The 17834-nt window shown below is 46.3% G+C and overlaps 3 protein-coding genes across 6 annotated transcripts; 2 read left to right on the top strand and 1 right to left on the bottom strand.

Annotated features, from left to right (window-relative positions):
* Positions 1-947: 947 nt before the first annotated feature.
* On the bottom strand, positions 948-8949 carry aplf (aprataxin and PNKP like factor). 3 transcript variants are annotated; one of them, XM_039613641.1, is made up of 10 exons: positions 8565-8949; positions 7770-7841; positions 7304-7467; positions 6815-6980; positions 6245-6374; positions 5985-6154; positions 5652-5899; positions 4092-4214; positions 2631-2677; positions 948-2464 (listed from the first exon to the last, which is right to left on the bottom strand). In XM_039613641.1, the coding sequence occupies exons 1-10, from the start codon at positions 8655-8657 to the stop codon at positions 2268-2270; spliced, it is 1410 nt and encodes a 469-aa protein (XP_039469575.1). In that variant the 5' UTR covers positions 8658-8949; the 3' UTR covers positions 948-2267. The 3 variants fall into 3 exon arrangements, with proteins under 3 accessions (XP_039469575.1, XP_039469576.1, XP_039469577.1); XM_039613642.1 differs by having other exon boundaries at positions 948-2449; XM_039613643.1 differs by having other exon boundaries at positions 6815-6965.
* A 141-nt stretch (positions 8950-9090) lies between these two features.
* Positions 9091-11719, top strand: LOC116316247 (F-box only protein 48). Of its 2 annotated transcripts, none has more exons than XM_031734776.2 (3): positions 9091-9187; positions 10097-10425; positions 11320-11719. In XM_031734776.2, the coding sequence occupies exons 2-3, from the start codon at positions 10123-10125 to the stop codon at positions 11479-11481; spliced, it is 465 nt and encodes a 154-aa protein (XP_031590636.1). In that variant the 5' UTR covers positions 9091-9187; positions 10097-10122; the 3' UTR covers positions 11482-11719. The 2 variants fall into 2 exon arrangements, with proteins under 2 accessions (XP_031590636.1, XP_039469587.1); XM_039613653.1 differs by lacking the exon at positions 9091-9187 and adding an exon at positions 9271-9767.
* Positions 11720-11855: 136 nt separating this feature from the next.
* Positions 11856-16253, top strand: cnrip1a (cannabinoid receptor interacting protein 1a). Its single transcript, XM_031734777.2, has 3 exons — positions 11856-12590; positions 13845-13989; positions 14890-16253. Exons 1-3 carry the CDS (start codon positions 12412-12414, stop codon positions 15052-15054), a joined length of 489 nt encoding a protein of 162 aa, XP_031590637.1. The 5' UTR covers positions 11856-12411; the 3' UTR covers positions 15055-16253.
* The last annotated feature ends 1581 nt before the right edge of the window (positions 16254-17834 follow it).

Raw genomic sequence — 17834 nt, 5'->3', positions numbered from 1 at the left:
CCTTAGAAATGTCTCTGTAACCCTCTCAGGCTGATGATGTCACTGACTTTGTTCGTCTTCCACGGCGATGTGAAAGACTCGCTGTCAGTTATCACAAACAGCTGGTTGCAGTTCTTGTTGCCAACGATGACAAAACCAGTTATTAAATTTAAGATGCAATGACATCACAGGGCAGCGAAGTTTGGAAAGCTTTTGTTCCCCTAATAAACGAAATCAACGTGTAAAAACTGCATTTTGTGTTTGTTCGGGTTATCTTTGTGAGATATCATAAAGAGCAGAGATGTTTCAGGCTCACCGAGACAGCGAGGAGCTTCTCTGTTCTTAAACTGAGTCTGAAGTCACATCCTGACGTTTTTTCCTGTAAACTGTCCTCATCAAACAAAGAAAAACAGACCCAGTGTTGAGCTCAGTCTGAATACACTGAATGACCACATTTTTTCATCGATGGATTTTCTTTCATGCCCAAGACAAAGGCAGGCTCCATCGGCTCAGACTGGACATCACATTCCCCACAGCCCGACTCCCAGCATCAGTACTGGTGCCTGTGTATAAGCTCAGTGAAGGCGCGCCGTCATCACAGCTGAACAAATACTTGTTTTCTGTGTGTTAGACTACGATCATTAAAAGAAACCAAAAACTGTCATAAAAACACATTTTTGTTCTGTCACAGATTAAAAAAGCACATTTAGAGAGTTTGTCCATCACAGAGACCCTCCCCTCAGGATGATACCTGCACAGGTGACCAACGGGCTGTCTTTGCCTGCAAAACACAAAACACTCCACAGCTCTGCTCGCCGGGTCAGTAAAACTTCAGGGCGGCTGAGCTTCCTAATCAATCAAATGGACTTCCTGTCGCAGCTGTGACAGGAAGTGCTGCTGGCAGGTTGACGTTCTGCCGCGTTGGTCGCAGATCAGCATCGTAGGAATGAAGAAAGGAGAGACGCCGCTTTGTTTTTGATGTATTTAATAGAAAAACAGTCCAAGAATCAGTGAGCTGATAAAAATGGTTTACGTTCCTCTCTGAGCGACACAAAAACAGTTTCAGACGTTTCGTGGTTCAGAATCCAGACTCACCTGCGTCTGCGGCAAACAGCACAGACTCTATTTACAAAAATAAAAGCAGGTCAGAGAGCGCCACGGCTCAGCTGTGGTCGCTGCTCGGACCCTCTGTGGAGGACGCCGTCTCTGAGTAGAAAACACGATTTCTTACCAGAATTAATCACTCGCTTCATTTTAAAGCTGCTTCAAAATAAAACGGACCCGAGCACTTTGGACGGCCTCCGGTCGACTTCTCACAGGTGACTTTACAGGTAAACTTGGAGAAATCCAGAACTTAAACGGGTCGGGCTTTTATTTTAGTGTTACTTATTTTAATGTTTGGTGGGCCTCAAACGTGCTCCACCCCCACAGCCAGAAATAATCCCTTTCAAATTAAAAGTCCTGCAGCACTTCTTTTACTGGAAGAAGAAACCCGCTGTGTTTCTTCTTACTGACACTACGGATATATGAAGACACACTTTTTCACATTAAAATGAAAACAATGAGACTTATTTTGAAAAAGTGCAAAGACGACTGTTACTTCCTCTCTTTTTCACATTAAAAGCAAAACAAAGGCATATATTTGAAAACCTAAATATGAGTTTTACTCTGAAAAAACCTGGATGCACCTCAGCACTAATCACAAGTAGAGCAAACTGAAACATGATGGCAGAAATAATAGTTTCATGTTTTAATCCACGTGTTTCTCCTTTGTTGTGCTCCTGATTGATGCAATCCAAGTTTGACAGGCTGCAACACTTTTAATTTGAAAAAACACCTGAATGTTCCTCATCACAGCAAAGAAGAAAATGGAAATACAACAAAAAAATGTAAACATGTTTTTTCCTTGTTATCTCACTCCTTATTCACAAAGACTTCCTGATGTTATTTCCACATTAAAAGTCTGTAAAGGGAAGACTTTGAGACTTTTAATGTGAAACAACACAAGGACGTGTCTTATCCATCATCACGAGTACCATAAAGCAAAACCAACAGGAAACAGAAAGCAGAAATCATGTGTTCATACTCGTTTCTTCTTTGCTGAATATTGACAGATGTTTTTCACATTAAAAGCCTCTCTACAAAAGGCTGCCGAACCTTTAATGTGAAAAACCACACAGGTATGGTTTAAAATCAATGCGGATGGACCGGGTTTGTAGAGGATGACGTCAGCAAACACGGCGTTCTGGTCTGTTGAGCCCTCAGCGAGGGGCGGGGCATGTTTCCACCTACTTCCTCCTCTTCAGGAAGGCCGTAGCCTCTCTCTGCAGGCCTTTGATGTCCTCCTTCCCGCTGTCGTCTGAGTCAGGAGGGACGTAGTCCGAGTCATCGCCCGCGTCCTCGCTGTCGTCATTAATGAAGCTGTCCTCGTTGTCTTCATCAGCGGGAGTCTTTTTGGCAACGCGGCGAGCTGTGGGGGGATTTACTGCGAGTGAGTCAGAGGATGAAGTGGCCGAGATTTAGTTTCTGTTTCTAATTTTCAGACCCTTTTATTTATCACCTGTTGTTATTTACTTCCACCTGTACGACACAAATGTGTGTGTGTGTGTGTGTGTGTGTGTGTGTGTGTGTGTGTGTGTCCATGAGCGTACCTGGTTTCTTTGTGTGTTTGTATTCCTTCCTGTGCAGGGGGTTTTTCCTGCATAGGAAACAAAGTTCACGTCAGAATAAACTCGTTACTGTCACGCTTTAGTGATGCAGGTCAGACGATGTTTCCTGACAGCCGTGCGTCTGCAGCTTTGGTCGAGTTAAAAATACTCGAATTACTCATCGCAGAATCTGCAGCGAGCCAAGTGTCAACCATCGAAATGCAAACGCTGCTCTGAAGAACACGAATCGCATCAGTATACTGTGTGTCCCTGTGTGTGTGTGTCCCTGTGTGTGTGTGTCCCTGTGTGTGTGTGTCCCTGTGTGTGTGTGTGTGTGTCCCTGTGTGTGTGTGTGTGTGTCCCCCTGTGTGTGTGTCCCTGTGTGTGTGTGTCCCTGTGTGTGTGTGTGTGTGTGTGTGTGTGTGTGTGTGTCCCCTGTGTGTGTGTCCCTGTGTGTGTGTCCCTGTGTGTGTGTGTGTGTGTGTCCCTGTGTGTGTGTGTGTGTCCCCTGTGTGTGTGTCCCTGTGTGTGTGTGTCCCTGTGTGTGTGTGTGTGTCCCTGTGTGTGTGTGTGTGTGTCCCCCTGTGTGTGTGTCCCTGTGTGTGTCCCCCTGTGTGTGTGTGTGTGTCTGTGTGTGTCTGTGTGTCCCTGTGTGTGTCTGTGTGTGTGTGTCCCCCTGTGTGTGTGTCTCTGTGTGTGTCCCCCTGTGTGTGTGTCCCTGTGTGTGTCCCCTGTGTGTGTGTGTGTGTGTGTGTCTGTGTGTCCCTGTGTGTGTCTGTGTGTGTGTGTCCCCTGTGTGTGTGTCTCTGTGTGTGTCCTCCTGTGTGTGTGTCCCTGTGTGTGTGTGTGTGTCCCTGTGTGTGTGTGTGTGTCTGTGTGTCCCTGTGTGTGTGTGTGTGTCTGTGTGTCCCTGTGTGTGTGTGTGTGTCCCTGTGTGTGTCCCTGTGTGTGTCCCCCTGTGTGTGTGTGTGTGTCTGTGTGTCCCTGTGTGTGTGTCCCTGTGTGTGTGTGTGTGTGTGTCCCTGTGTCCCGGTGTGTGTGTGTGTGTGTCCCTGTGTGTCTGTGTGTGTGTGTGTCCCTGTGTGTGTCCCCCTGTGTGTGTGTGTCCCTGTGTGTGTCCCTGTGTGTGTGTGTGTGTGTGTGTGTGTGTGTGTGTGTGTGTGTGTGTGTGTGTGTCCTTCGTAGTGACCCTCAGTTTTTACAAAAATGTTCGTTTGCAGTTTTTCTGTCCTGAAAAGCACTAAATGAAAACCTAAATGAAATAAAGTCAATAAAAAAAACTGAAGTTAAAAGAGAAAAAGTATAAAATCAATAACTTTGTGTTTTCGGACAGGAACAATGTGCTGCAGTCAGTTATTAATGTGTGATCACTCTGAGGCTCCTCGTTGGTGTCTGTTTGCTCCTGAAACAGATCCAGCTGTTTGTCAGCAGCTGCAGAGCCTCAGCCGTCGGCTCAGCTCTAACCTGTAGCAGTCGGTGCCGTAGGGACACTCAGGTTTGTCCTCGTCCTCCTCCTCCTCCTCCTCCTCTTCCTCGTAGTCCGTGTCTCCAGGGTGACTGCACTCCTGGAAATGAAGTGGGTTCTTCCTGGAAAACACAAGCAGGGAGGAAATGAAGGGTCTGCAGCCCACCTGTGCAGGGCGGTCACCTGCAACTGTGTGCTATGCAGCGTGCACCACACTGGGCGATATGACGATATATATCGTGTGGACGATAGAAAAGTGTCTATCGTGCCATTTGTCTTCTATCGTTTCTAACCCGAATTTTACAAATTATTACATAAAATATATCATTAACCCTTTAAAACCGGTCGGAGCAGGCAAACTCCGTTTTCCCTAACTATTTTTAAATCCCTGTAGAACTGGAACCACGTGAGGTAGCGCAATAATGGTTTTTTTGCATATGAAACCGTAGGAGTTGTACTTACATCTTATGCCATCAGCTTGCCCGAGGTCACGGTTTCCTTCCACATATAGCTTTGCAAAAATTGCATAAAAAGCACTTCCAGCAACAAAAACATAATATTCCAGAAACAGGCTTTGCCGATCCGATCAGCTGTTCATAACACTTCCTACGTTGGAATATAAGTCAGCGCGAACTATCGCATGTCCGCCATTACATGTCCGAAACCGGAAGTGACGTAATTTTCGCGGAAAATGTAGTTTTTTAAGCTTCAAAGTCTATGTTGGTGTTTTTAAAAGTCATGTTTGACTTTATGCTTTTCTGTATCGTTTCTGGGATGCTTAGAAGTCAAATTACACTGTTGGAAATAGTTTATTTTGATGCACATGCTGTGTTTTTGCAAATTTGCATTTATTTATTTTCATTTTTCCTGTAGTATATAAAAATTTGTGTATCTCAAAAATAAAACTATGAAGACACTCAAAATAAATAAATGTAAAGATAAGCTCTATGGACTTGGTTCTATGGTAGGTCTTAAAGGGTTAAATAGCCTGTGCAAATATATTAGTGTTGTCTTCTCACTATACATACTCTTAACTTTATGCAAGAGAAAATAAAGTATAAAAAAATGACATTTTTCACAAAGAAACTCCGTCTTGTTGTTTTGCAACATGGTGCTGCTTTACGTGCACCCGGATTTGCAACATGCTTTACAGTAACTCAAAACAAAGACTGCACCCTCTCCACTCGCTGTTTACAGACTGCATACTTTCCAGATGACCACAGGTCAGCTGGTATATCGTGATATATATCGTTATCGTGATATAAAATAATTCATATCGTGATAAATATTTTTTCCATATCGCCCAGCACTACACCACACCATGGGCTGGGACCAGCTGTTGGGAGTCACTGCAGTGACGACAGCTGGTCCTTGTTTCAAAGATTTTTCTAAAAGTGAAATCTGAAGGATTAATCTGAGTCTGTGAGATGGTGAAGGGGCGGGGCTACGAGAGGCTCTTGACTCGCCTCTTCAGCTCGTCTTCAGAGGGAAACGAGACATCAAAGCAAAAGCTGTCAGAATAAATTCAGCCTGTGACTGCGTGTGTTTCAGTGTCGCACCTGTAGCAGTCCTTCCCGTACGGACACGGCGTTCTGACTCGGGCTTTGGAAGGGGCGGGGCTGGACTCGGCGTCTCCGTTCGACCCGGCGGGCTCGGCTCGTTTAGACGTCCCGTTGTTTTCAGACATCTTGCCCTCTTTCTCAGACTCGTTTGCTTTGTCCTCTGCTTCCGCCTTCATGGTGAAGCTGTCGTTCTCGCCGCTGTCCTCAGACCTGTTTGGTTTAGCCGGATGGTGGGCGGCGGCCTCCTGAAAGTCAGAGGACATATTAGTCTCTTAGGTCAGGAGGCGGAGTTTAAACCTGGAAACAGAAACTCTGCTCAACAGGTCTTACCTCAGGTTGTTCTTCGTCATCACTCAGTTTTCTCTTCTTCTTCCTCGGCCTCTCCTCCTCCTTCCTGCTGAACTCCGCCTCCTCAGGTGAGGAGGTTGCTGTGGGCGTGGCTTGTGCGACAGCTGCTCGTTTAGTGGCAGGTGATGGCGCTGCAGGTCGGCAGGTCCGAACTAAACAGACATTTTCAAACAAATAACAAGTGACAGGATCAGAAAGGGCGCCCCCTACAGGCAGAGGGAACACAGGACGGGTCTTGTTACCTGTCGGGGTGGAGGACGGAGTCTTTGCAGCAGGTACAGCCACCAGCATCCATGCAGGTAAAACTCTTCTCCTGGTCACAGACGGAGCGGCGTCTCGCTGATCATCCTTCGCCGATCCCACCGAGTCACCCTGAAAGAAACGCAACGAGACGACTTCACTGATTGGCTGCTCACTTCCACGCTGCCATCCACTGAGCCACTGACACACCCACTGTGGGGTCAAACATGTGAAGCTGTCTGCTGTGGCGCCCCCTGGTGAACGAGGGAGGATCTGCTGTCAACCAAAGTTTCCTTTATTATTACAATAATTCCTGTTCTGATGATGATTTCTGTCAGTGTGTTTTTTGTTGTACTTGTTGATCTGTTTGTTTGTGTCATAACTTCATTTATAAACTTTTTTTTTTTTAAATAAACTATTCTAAAGTTTCATGTTTCTGTCACATCACATTGACCCTGCACTCTGAAAAGCGCCTCCTTGATTAAATATTCACACTTGCTGATGTCACTCTTAGGCCCCGCCCCCCTGAGGAGTCTTCCAGCAGTTTCTCGTCTCTGAAAAGTTCAGCCTACCTTGAACGGTCTCTCGGCCTCCTCGTCTTCCTCCGGAGCTGCTGACGGCAGCGGCTCCTCCTGGTTCAGTCTGACAGCTGGACGTGGATCCACAGCTGGATCAGGAGGAACAGGAAGTGTCTCTTCTTCTTCTTCTAACATCTGGCTGTTCCTGTGGGGAGCGACACTGATGCAGATAAATGTTAACTTCTGTGAGACCTTAACGCTGCGAGCTGGAAGCTCAGCGTGAATTTTAACTGAGCTGATCAGCATTAACTTTGATGTCAACTTCAAAGAGCACGACGGCTCCAGGACAAAAGAAAACGTAAACCTACGCTGTGCCTAATGTTCCGACCGAGTGTTTAACCCCGCAGGGCGCAGCCCGCACAGATAAAAGAGCTCTCGTTACCTGAGAGCAGCCTCCACCTTCATTATTCAGCGAGACGGTTCGAGTCTTTGTCTCGACCGACATCAGCACAGAAAGGAGCGTTTTTCAGACGTCAGAAGTACCTTGGCGTGCGCTCGTCTCCGCCCACTGACACCACCTCGTAGATAAACCGACCCGGCAGCAAAGAGAAGAAGTCTCCATGACGGAGGACGTGCCAGGAACCTTTCTGCAGAGGTCGAGGGTCATCGGTGGGGGTCGACTGAATGAAGCACGGGTTCAGGTGTGTCTGAGGACCGAAACAGCAGGAGGTTAAACCGAAACTCAAACAACAACATTAATAATAATAATAATAATAATAATAATGGAATTAAAAATCTGCCAAAGCAACAGGAACCAAGGCTGAATTTAAAGCAAAAGGGAGATTTCTATGATATGAAACATGAAGGAAAACAACCAGACTTCTATATTTATTAATAATGTTGAATAATAAAATGATTATGTAATAAAGCTAATGTAATAAGAAACAAAATCTAAACCTAAACCTGTGGCCTGCTTCACATTCAGGAACAGGAGGAAGGACGAACGTACGGCTTTGAGGCGTAGCTCTCCGCTCAGGTTCTCCAGCAGCCCGTGGTGTCTGGAGACTCGCTTATCACTGATCTGAGACGGCAAACAAGGCAGCGTTTACAGACGTCTCCGGCTGTTTCTGTTACAGTATTACTCTAAATAAATCAAACAGACTCGAGCTCAGCCATGATGAATGAAGGGAAGCAAACCAGGTCTCAGAACAAAGACAGAAAAACAAGAGAGTTGTTTTTTAAACAGGAAGAGGTCAAATTTTACACCCTCGACAAATTATACAGACATGATGGGTGGCTCAAGATTTTTGCACAGTGGCCAGTTGTAGCCTTATAAAGCAAGGGTGGGGTTTAGATCTCACCCTGGGTGAACACACCTGGATCAGATGATTAGTTCATCACCAGGCCTCTGGAGAACTGGAGGGCATTTAAATGAATAGATGAAGGACACCTCTAAACCTCGAGGCTTGGAGTTCCCCACCCCTGTTTTAAAGGATACACCTGAGCAGCATCCTGTTGCCTCCTATTGTATTTTAAGGAACTGGCAGGAGGACGGAGGAGGGTCAAAGTTCAAGGTGCTAGCTTATGAAGCCCCGCCCTCTCTGCGTCAGCAGATCAGTGATCCACCTGATCACGTCTGGTCACTTTGTTATTGATAGTTATGGGCTTTAAATCATGTTTTTAAGTGAAGCTAAGCTTCTCTGGATTTATCACGTGATCAAAGATCATGTGCAGCTGTAACGAGCAGAAGTCTATAAATGATCCGCGGTCATGTTTCCAGGCTGAAGAGGAGAGGAGGACTCACTCCCAGTAACGGGCCCCGGCCCAACACCGTCTCTCCGGGTGGCAGGTGGACCGGATCCCCGCCGTCCACCGGGACCAGGTCGAAGCCAGACATCGGCTCGGTAGAGCGGACGGAAGCAGCTGCACCCCGCTGGAGGAACGTGGAGGAAAACAGAGAGCAGCGCCACGCTTCGACAATTCAAAAGGTTTCAGGTTAAAAGCAGCTTCTCGGAGTGTGGAGGGGAACCGGACCGAGCAGCAGCGCCGACACAACTTCAGCTCAGCAGCACCGTTCAAAACTTCCGGGACGGAGCGGAGCGTGCGCACTGAGTCTCTGACCTCACTCACCGAACTCCGCCCAGAATCTCCCTGATCTTTTATTAATCTTCATTTAAAAAAAATAAAACTAACCTTACCTGTGCTAACCTCGGTAGCACGGCAGAGTAAGAAATGCTTTACAGTTTAATTTTATAATTAGAAAATTAAGAAAATCATATATTCAGCTGTTTTCAAATTTAAATTAACGGACGTTTATGCCTTGCACGCATGCGCCAAAAATCAAAATATGATGACGTAGCGTACATTTGTAAACATCCGTTAGGACATTTAAACCGTGTGAGCTGTCTGTCAGAGACCTCACGGAAGGTAAGACACCGGTTTTCTCTCGCGCGCTGCCGCGTTCTTATCACACACACCGGGACACGTGCACGGTCTGTTTCCCAGTTAAAGTCGGTGTTCGGTCTGAAAGCGGAAGCGGCCGGTGGAGTTTTTCATGAACTATTAGCTGTTAGCTGTTAGCAGGGGCGGAGGCGAGTCGTCGGGTTGAAGAATTAAAATCAGGTTTTGTTACTAAAAATCAGAGCGTCGGCCAAAACTAGAGCTTAGTCCTCTGCAGGGCCACACAGGACAGTAATAACGTGGACATTTATCACGCGCTGAGCTTTGAAGACAGAGACAGGAAGCAGTTTGTGTTTGGGTGACGTCTCCAGGCTGGGTCCGTGGGGACCCCACTGTTCATGTTTCTCTTTCGGTTTGACGTGGGAGCCCTTCACCTTCTCGTCACGCCTCTCTGCACGGAATCTTTCTGGTTCATCTACATCTCACAGGCCTTTGTGTCCTTGTTTCAAAACGTTTCGCTTTTTTCTGCTTATTTTGTGTGAAACCTTCATTATTTAGCAGCTTGATCTTCTCCTTACTGGCACTTTGCGTCATTACTCTCTCTGAGGTCCGTTTCTTTCTTTTCTCGCTCATTTCAGTGATTTTGTGTCTTTTTTCTCATCTCTGGGTGTTTCGGGATATTTTCTCCCCGATTCTTTATTTATGTCTTTGTGATGTAATTATTTTACTCTATTTTTTTTTTTTTTTTTTAAAAACCTGCATTTTATTTCGCTTTTCCTGCCTGTGTACTTTGAAACATGTCGGTGCTTTGATGAAGAATCTCAGGCTTCACTGTGATTTCTCTTCATCCTTAACTTGTCCTCCACAGTGTGAGTTGAGGTCTTTACGTGGAATCTATGACTCATTTCTCCATCGTTGTCGGCTCTCTTTCCTCAGGCTCTTCCACTCAGTCTGACTCTATTATGCAGCATGTGTGTGGGAGGACTCCACCAGTGTTTTTTCTCTGTGAAGGAAGCCCCGCCCTGACGGCAGCCGAAGGCACCGCCCCACCTCGCAACTTTGCTGAGACGCTGCCGACAGAAATGACCGTGAGGATCTTTGGCGAGCTGGACGCGGCGAGCCTGTGCAGCGCGGCGAGGACCTGCAGGCTGTGGCATCAGATCATCGAGCAGAGCGAGCAGCTGTGGAGGAAGCAGTGCCTGATGGTCCGAGCCATCTGCCAGAGGGAGGTCGACAGCGACCGGAGACACGGCCTCTCCTGGAAGGTTCCTAACATATTATGTCATTAAACTTAGAAAACATCTCAGATTCTTCTGAACCTTTTCCAGGTTAATGATCCGCTTCAAACAGGAATTATGCTCATTTCAGGTCCTGCTGTCATTAATCTAAAAGGGATGAAGGTCAGAGGTTTTAAACATTTTTCCATCGATGTTTTTCTGAGGGATCTGATGCCGATGAAGGTCATGTGACCTGTGTCAGCAGGTTTGCAGGTCAGAGCTGAGATTTGATCTCCAGGTTTTCATATCAGCTGAGTTGATTTATGCACATTAAATCCTGAATATTCCAAAAAGCATCACAAACTTGGGATGCAGTTTTCACAGACACTTTCTATAAAGTTAGGTTTGGTCCACGGTGTCACACCCGTGGAACGTCACGCTGAAGACAGACCACCTTTTCATATTCAAGCTTTAAGTCCCTCAAAATATATTGTTGGAAAAATGTCTGAGAACACCTCGCCCTTTGTTTGAGCTGAAATTTTGAATAATTTCCCCGAAGAATTGGATCCCTGGCCTGGAATAGTTTTTAGGCAAACATGACAGAGTCAGCTGGGAATTATTTTGATGGAATGAAGCCGCTCTGTCAGAGCCATCAGCTTTCTTCTGATTGGGCTTCTGCTGGAAGGTTGCTGAAGGGCAGAACCTGTGACTGTAGCAGATGTTCCAGCTGTTCTCACTGAAGTGTTGGATATACTCATAACATTACAACTGTTAGTAATGACTGTGAAACAGAGCGGAGTGAAGACTTGTCCACATGTCAGACGTCTCACGCTGCAGCCATTTATTTTAATGCCATTATTAAAAACTGCTTTTAGTCCAGCTTATAAAACTAGCGTCACCCAGAAACAGCACAACTGTTTTCTGACCGTTTCCTGTCCTCAGGTGATCCTGGTGAGGAACTACATCCGCAGCCGTGTGAAGAAAGACTGGCTGATTGGACGGTTCAGCCACGTGAGGTCGGCGGACGAGCTGAGCGGCAGGAAGCTGACGCCGCTGGACGCGGAGACCTGGGGCGAGATCCTGGAGGCCGAGCTGGATCGATGACGTCGTTCCGGTTTTATCAAAGCACCTCGAGCACTTCTGATTTTTAACTCTAATATATTCCCCCTGCAGTTTGTGTTTCACGGGAAACGCAAACTTTTGTACATATTTTTTTAATTTTTTTATAGAAAAAAATCACAGAGAAACAAAGTGAAACTTTTTTTTTTTTTTAAATTTGAGCCTTTTAGTTTTGGGTTCGTGTAAATATGACGATGATACAATAAACCATCTTTGTGAGGTTGTGCTGACTCGGTTCTTTTTAATGACACATCACAGCTTCTCCCATCAAGCAAACACGCAGCACGCCACACAGACTCACAAAGAAATCAGTGTGACAGTCTGTGATTTCAGACCAGCAGAAATATAAAAGCATAAAGTCATGCACACCTGCAGCTTACCTACACGCAGGAACATCAAACTCAAGTTTACTTAAATCAGCTGTGTTTATCTGTTTTTAACGTTTTTGCTCAAAGGTAACAAAGATGTTGCTTTGGCCACCAGGGGGCAGTGTTTGGCAGGTGTGAACATATTTTGAACACATTTGTGTTCAAAATGTGTTGACACAAATGTGAACACATTTCCTGCCTGTGACGTCATGTTGAGCGTGCACAGGTGTTGTATTTTTCTGTCTAACCTGTTTTATGTCTTTATAATCAGTTTCGAGAGCTCTTCATTAAACTGGTCGTTCTTTTGTTTTTAACCTTTTACAGATTTCCCGACTTTCAGATGAACTTATTTTTTAATAACAGCCCACCTGTGACATTTATTGACTTTTCCTAGCCCCGCCCCCGACATTTGCTTTGCTATTTGCGGCTGCAGTCTTTTATTTTGAAAGCAGCTGTCACCGGAAGCCGTGTGAGCGTGCAGCTTGATTCTGGTCCTTCCTCAGCATCTCTCTCACCCGTCCGCCTCCCCCTCCCTGAGCTCGGCGCCATGGACGACGTCCCCCCGATCATCAACATCTCCATCGCGCTGCGGATCCAGCCCAACGACGGCCCGGTCTTCTTCAAGGTGGACGGGACCCGGTTCGGCCAGAGCCGGACCATCAAGCTGCTCACGGGCTCCAAGTACAAGATCGAGGTGGTGCTGAAGCCTGGAAACGTCGAGGCCACGTAAGCATCTCGGAGCAGGCTGCTGCTGTGTGTGCGGCACGCCAGCGCGCATGTGCGAGAAATGATAAAGAACGTCTGCAAGAGGTGATGATGAGGATGAGGAGGTGATGATGAGGAGCAGGCTGCTGCTGCTCCTCCTGCAGGCCGCAGCATCCGACACCTGCCTGAATAAATCATGCGGGGATCACGTGTCGTTCCCGGTCAGGGCGGAGGTTTGCGGTTACCGGGGACAATGAAAGGAAGTGACGTGTTCATTATGGAATAACGGGGGTAAAATGTGCTTATTGCAGGAGCAGAAATACCATCAGAGAATACTCCATTACATGTAAAAATACTGAAGTATTATCAGTTAAATAAAGGTACATATTGATATGTGGCAGTGATTGCAGAGGTGGGCCCTGCAGGAGCCATCGCTGTAACTGTGAAATAAACACTTTAGGAGAGTAAAGATCAGCCCACAGTGAGGGGGCGGACCTCTGCTTCCTGTCACAGCAGCAGTGAGTCCCACACTGATGTTACACTCTGCTTCAGGTGTTCAGCATCAGTTACCATGGTGACGGTAGCAGGTTAACACGCTTCGTGGGTAAACGAGAGACATGAAAGGAAAACTCCAAACTGATATAAACAGGGAGGACACACAGGTGGAGGCCAGACAGGAAGTACACACACCTGAGTACGCTGTACTTTTCAGGTCGCAGGTGTCTTACAGGAGAGGAGTATGAAAGGGAAACATGTAAGCTGGTAAGGACAGCCGTTATCATCAGCATAAAGAACAGTAGATCCAAATGTACAGTTCCACATGAATCGAGCCAGGCCTGAACACGACGCTGTATCTACGCTGAGCTGCAGGAATACGACCGTAACATTGACACTAATTAAAATTCCTGACAGACTATTTAAATGTTCTTACAGTAAAATCATGTCTGTGATTCTGAAGTAACCTGACTTGTTTTGTCCTTATTCTGTGTGACTATAATTACATTTTAATCAGAAATTAAATCCATTGAACTGTTTATGAAGCGTTTCGCAGAATTTACACATCTGGATGACATTTAAATGACTTTTAGATGCGAGTGGCTGTTTCCTGTTTCCTGTTTCCTTCATACTGTGGGAGTCGCTCTCACATCACATGCTCAGCTCGCTGCTGGACATCAAACTGTCTTTAACAATGTTTGAGACAAAATGTCAAAAATGATAAAAATGTGCAATATTTAAATTTTCGTGCATCACCCTTCGGCCTCTTCTTCCTCACAGCAACATGAACATCGGAGGCATCGTCTTCCCGCTGGAGCAGCAGTCCAGGGACGACGAGTCGGTGGTTTACCACGGCCAGTACGACACAGAGGGCGTCCCGCACACCAAGAGTGGCGACCGGCAGCCCGTCCAAGTCAGCATGGAGGTGAGATGTCTCAGAGCAGTGCCTCACTCTGATAGACAGAAAAGGCAGCGTGGAGATGGCCTGCAGCTAACCAGTGCAGTGTGGGGCTGCATGCTTAGAATTAGCAGGCATTAAACTGCTGTTTATGATAGCCTGAACAGCCTGCTCTATGCTAGGCACAATCTCCTTAAAACATGGTGGAGGGACAGGATGATCTGGAGAACCAGAGGGCCTCAGGTGGCCAACCACATCCTCTAAACAAGAAAGAGTCACGGCAGAGCAAGACTGAGACCGAGGGGTCAGACTCAGTGATGAGAGCCTGTGTAGTTGCAACCTTTCCAATAAAAAACAGATAAAATCATTAGTTTAGGAGAGGCCTCCAAACAGACACTTTGTGGAGCATTTAAAACTAAATCAGTGGTGTTAAACAGCACAGGTGGATTATTGGATTGGAGGAAATGATCTCTCCCTGATGTCCTGGGTGTGTTACAACAGGAACAACCTGCAGGTAAACTAGAGTTCAAGTGTCGTAAATAATAAAAACTGATGCAACCAGCTGTGCAGACGTCTGAACAGCTTATTCACCTCATGTGTTTCTAAAGCAGGAAACTGAGCAAAAAGCGAGGACGTGTTCAGAAACAGACGGATTTGCATCTAGATTCTTGGCCTGTTTATACTTCTCGAGAACAAAACATAATTTTGGCATTATCACCCAGGCGCCCGTGTGACAGCTGCACAGGCGTAACAGATTTATTGAGCTACAATCAGACGCGTTTGTGCAGCTTCCTGTCAGCAGATGACATGTTACTGTACACGCCGTCTGGATTTATGAGTTTGGCCTCTTTAGAAACACCAAAAACGTGTTTTAAAAGCCTGACGCCGAATTTGAGCTCGAACCCTCTGGTTTGTGTCTCGGTGCAGTTTATCAAGGCGGGGACGTTTGAGACGGTCTGGCAGGCCAAATACTACAACTACTACAAGAGGGAGCACTGCCAGTTCGGCAACAAGTTCAGCAGCATCGAGTACGAGTGCAAACCCAACGAGACGCGGACCCTGATGTGGATCAACAAGGAGGCGTTCAACTGACTCCGCCCACTGAACCCCGCGCAGAGGACGCCGGTCTTGCCGGGACTACCTTTGAACATCAGCATCGCAGTGAGAGACGGCACCTCCTGAAGGCGGGCGTTGGGTTGGCGGCGGTCGGCTCTTTGTGCTCTTTGATGACCTCTGAGGGAGTAATGAGCTGTTTTGCACGCTGGTCTCTGTGAGGGCGGGGTTTCAGCAGTCAGAGGGTTAACTTAGCTTCTCAGCTGGTTTCAGGCGTTTGACAAACACCCACTTTCTGCGGAGGTGACTTCCTGTCATCAGGCTGAACGTGAAGTTCCTGTGGAAAGTTAAAGGAACAGTCGGACAGTTTGAGATCCGAGCCCATTAGGAAGCTTCGGAGACGAAGGCTGACGCACGCTTCAAGTCTGTGTGTCCAGCACACGTTCGAAGCAGGAACTATCACAGGTGTTCTCTCCGATACTCTACGCTTAAATAAAACACCTTGAGAGGAGCAAAGTTGTTAGCTGGTGCTACATAAATGACATTCACTTCCTGTACTCGATGCACAGACTTGAAAGTCGTCTCCATCTCCTCAGACTCTGGAATAAATCTGACTGTTCCTTTAACACTGAAAGCCCCTCAGACTGAAGACCAGCGTGGGAAACACCTGAAGTATTTTATCTTATTTATTACCTGTGTGAACGTCTGAGAGAGCAGAGGCGGCGGATGAGAGGATGGACGTCACTTTTCTCGTGTTTTGTGTTATTTAAAGGAGAAATCTGTACACTGCAGTTTTTGGTTCGCTTATTTTCCAGCTGCAGAAATGAGTTTCACTGGTGTGAGTGTTGATCCTTCACAATAAAAGCTGGAGGGATACTTTCTGGGACTTCCATGTTCAAACTGGTGCAGTATCTGAGGGACTACTTTCAGCAGCGGAGTAATCCTTTGAGCCTTGAAACACCTCTGTCTCCCTGCTGAAAGGAGGTGACCTCCTCTCTTCACGTCACTTCTTGTGTTTGCTGCTGATTATGTTTCTCATGTCTCTTAAATTGCATGGCTGGAAACTTTTTGCCAAATATGATCTGTTTGTTTGTTCCTTTGTTAAGATGTCTCGATGCCTGAAAGTGTGTCTGTGAATAAACTGCTATACAGAACCACTGGGACTCTGCTGCTTCACTGGAATAATAAAGTTTATCCATGCAGTGTTCGTGACTGTGATACTCCTTCACTTCTTGCTGCTGAATAACTGAGATTTTCTCCTTACGAGTCCAAACTCAGTGTCTCATAACTACAAAATAAAAACTCTTCATTGTGTTAAAGAAGCCTCTTATTTTGTAAATCTTTTGAAATTCTTTTTTTCTGTTTGGAAGCTTCCAGAATGACCAGCAGCTGTCAGTTGAGTCACAGCTAGGACTTCATATCCAAAGTGCATGCGCTGGACTGAAGCGATATCAGTTGAAGGTCTGTAAAAAAGTCCTTCTAAAGCTAGAACATCTTACTATTCATCAGTGATTGAAGAAAATCCATCTGACAAAGTCAACTTTATTTATATAACACATACAAAAGCACTTCAGCGTGGTTCACGAAGACAAAACAATCCCAAATATATAGAAAAGGCAAACATTAAAATCAAGAATGCAATAATTTAAAAGTTTAAGTTAAAAGTTAACATAAAAGCTACAAAAAGACAAAGATTTCAGCCCTGATTTTAAAAAGCTAATAGATTCCACACACTGCAGGTTTGAGGGTGTTAGGGTACCTGGGTCGTTGACCCAGTGGTTTCTGTTTTGTACCTTTTTATTTGTGTTCTTATCTTAGTTTATTTTTGTGAAGGTTTTGGTTTCTGTTTTGCATTTCTTTTTTTCCCCAGTTCTTCTTTGTGTGTGATTAGGTGGTTCTCAAGTTTTGGTTTCCTTACTCCCTCTATTCTGTGTCCAGTCAGTGTCTGTGTCTGTCCTGGTCCCACGTCTCTGTTTCCCTCTGTTGCAGTGCCTGCTTGTGAGTCTGTGTCTGTAAGTTCAGTCTGTGTTTCCTGTTTTACTTTGAAAGTCCGTGTCTCATGTTAATGCATCTGGTTTTGCTTCCTTTGTCTCGTCAGCCCTGATTTGTTTCGCTCCTGTCTCTCATTCCCTGTAGCTCCCTCTGTGTATATAAGCCCTGTGTTTTCATCTGTCCGTGTCGCGATCTACTATCATCTTGTACTGTGTGTTCTGTCTGCCAGCCTGCCGAGTTAGTTCATTTTGTATTCTAGTTCAGCCAGTTTTCTGTTTACCGTCCAGCGTTAAAGCTGTATTTAAGTTCACCTTTTGTTTCCGTGAGTCTGCATTTTGGGTATTTTTCCTGCCTGCACACAGCCTGCACATGACAGAAGATCACGACCATACTATGGACCCAGCAGACACTGAACTTCAGGAGCGACGCTGGGCAGCCTTTGCTCAGCTGGAGGAGGAACTCCGCTGGAAGCCATGGCTCACCCCTGATGTTGGGCGCATTTTCCATGGAACTTGGCTGGCTCTCGGCGGTCCCCGGAGCTGCCAAAAGTCTTCACCTGTTGCTCCGCTGGCACTCAAGATGTGGCCGCTTCAGTTGGGAGTCCTCCACATTTCCTCAGACGCTCACGCTCCATCCTCGGTGTCGCCATTCTGCGCATCCGAGGCTCAGCTGTTCACCTCGCCCACTTCTTCTGCCCAAAGGAAGCGACGCTCACGCTCACATGGACATTTCTGAGCAACCTACAGTGGTGAGTCAAAAGGACCATATTTTCCACACTCGGCCTGAGCTGATAAACAGTAAAGACTATGAACTCACCTCAGACACTT

This window comes from Oreochromis aureus, linkage group 6 (genome assembly GCF_013358895.1).
Source record: "Oreochromis aureus strain Israel breed Guangdong linkage group 6, ZZ_aureus, whole genome shotgun sequence".
In the NCBI taxonomy this organism is placed as follows: Eukaryota; Metazoa; Chordata; class Actinopteri; order Cichliformes; family Cichlidae; genus Oreochromis; species Oreochromis aureus.
The sequence above is the reverse complement of the archived record's forward strand: the minus strand, read 5'-3'. Positions and strand labels throughout refer to the sequence as shown.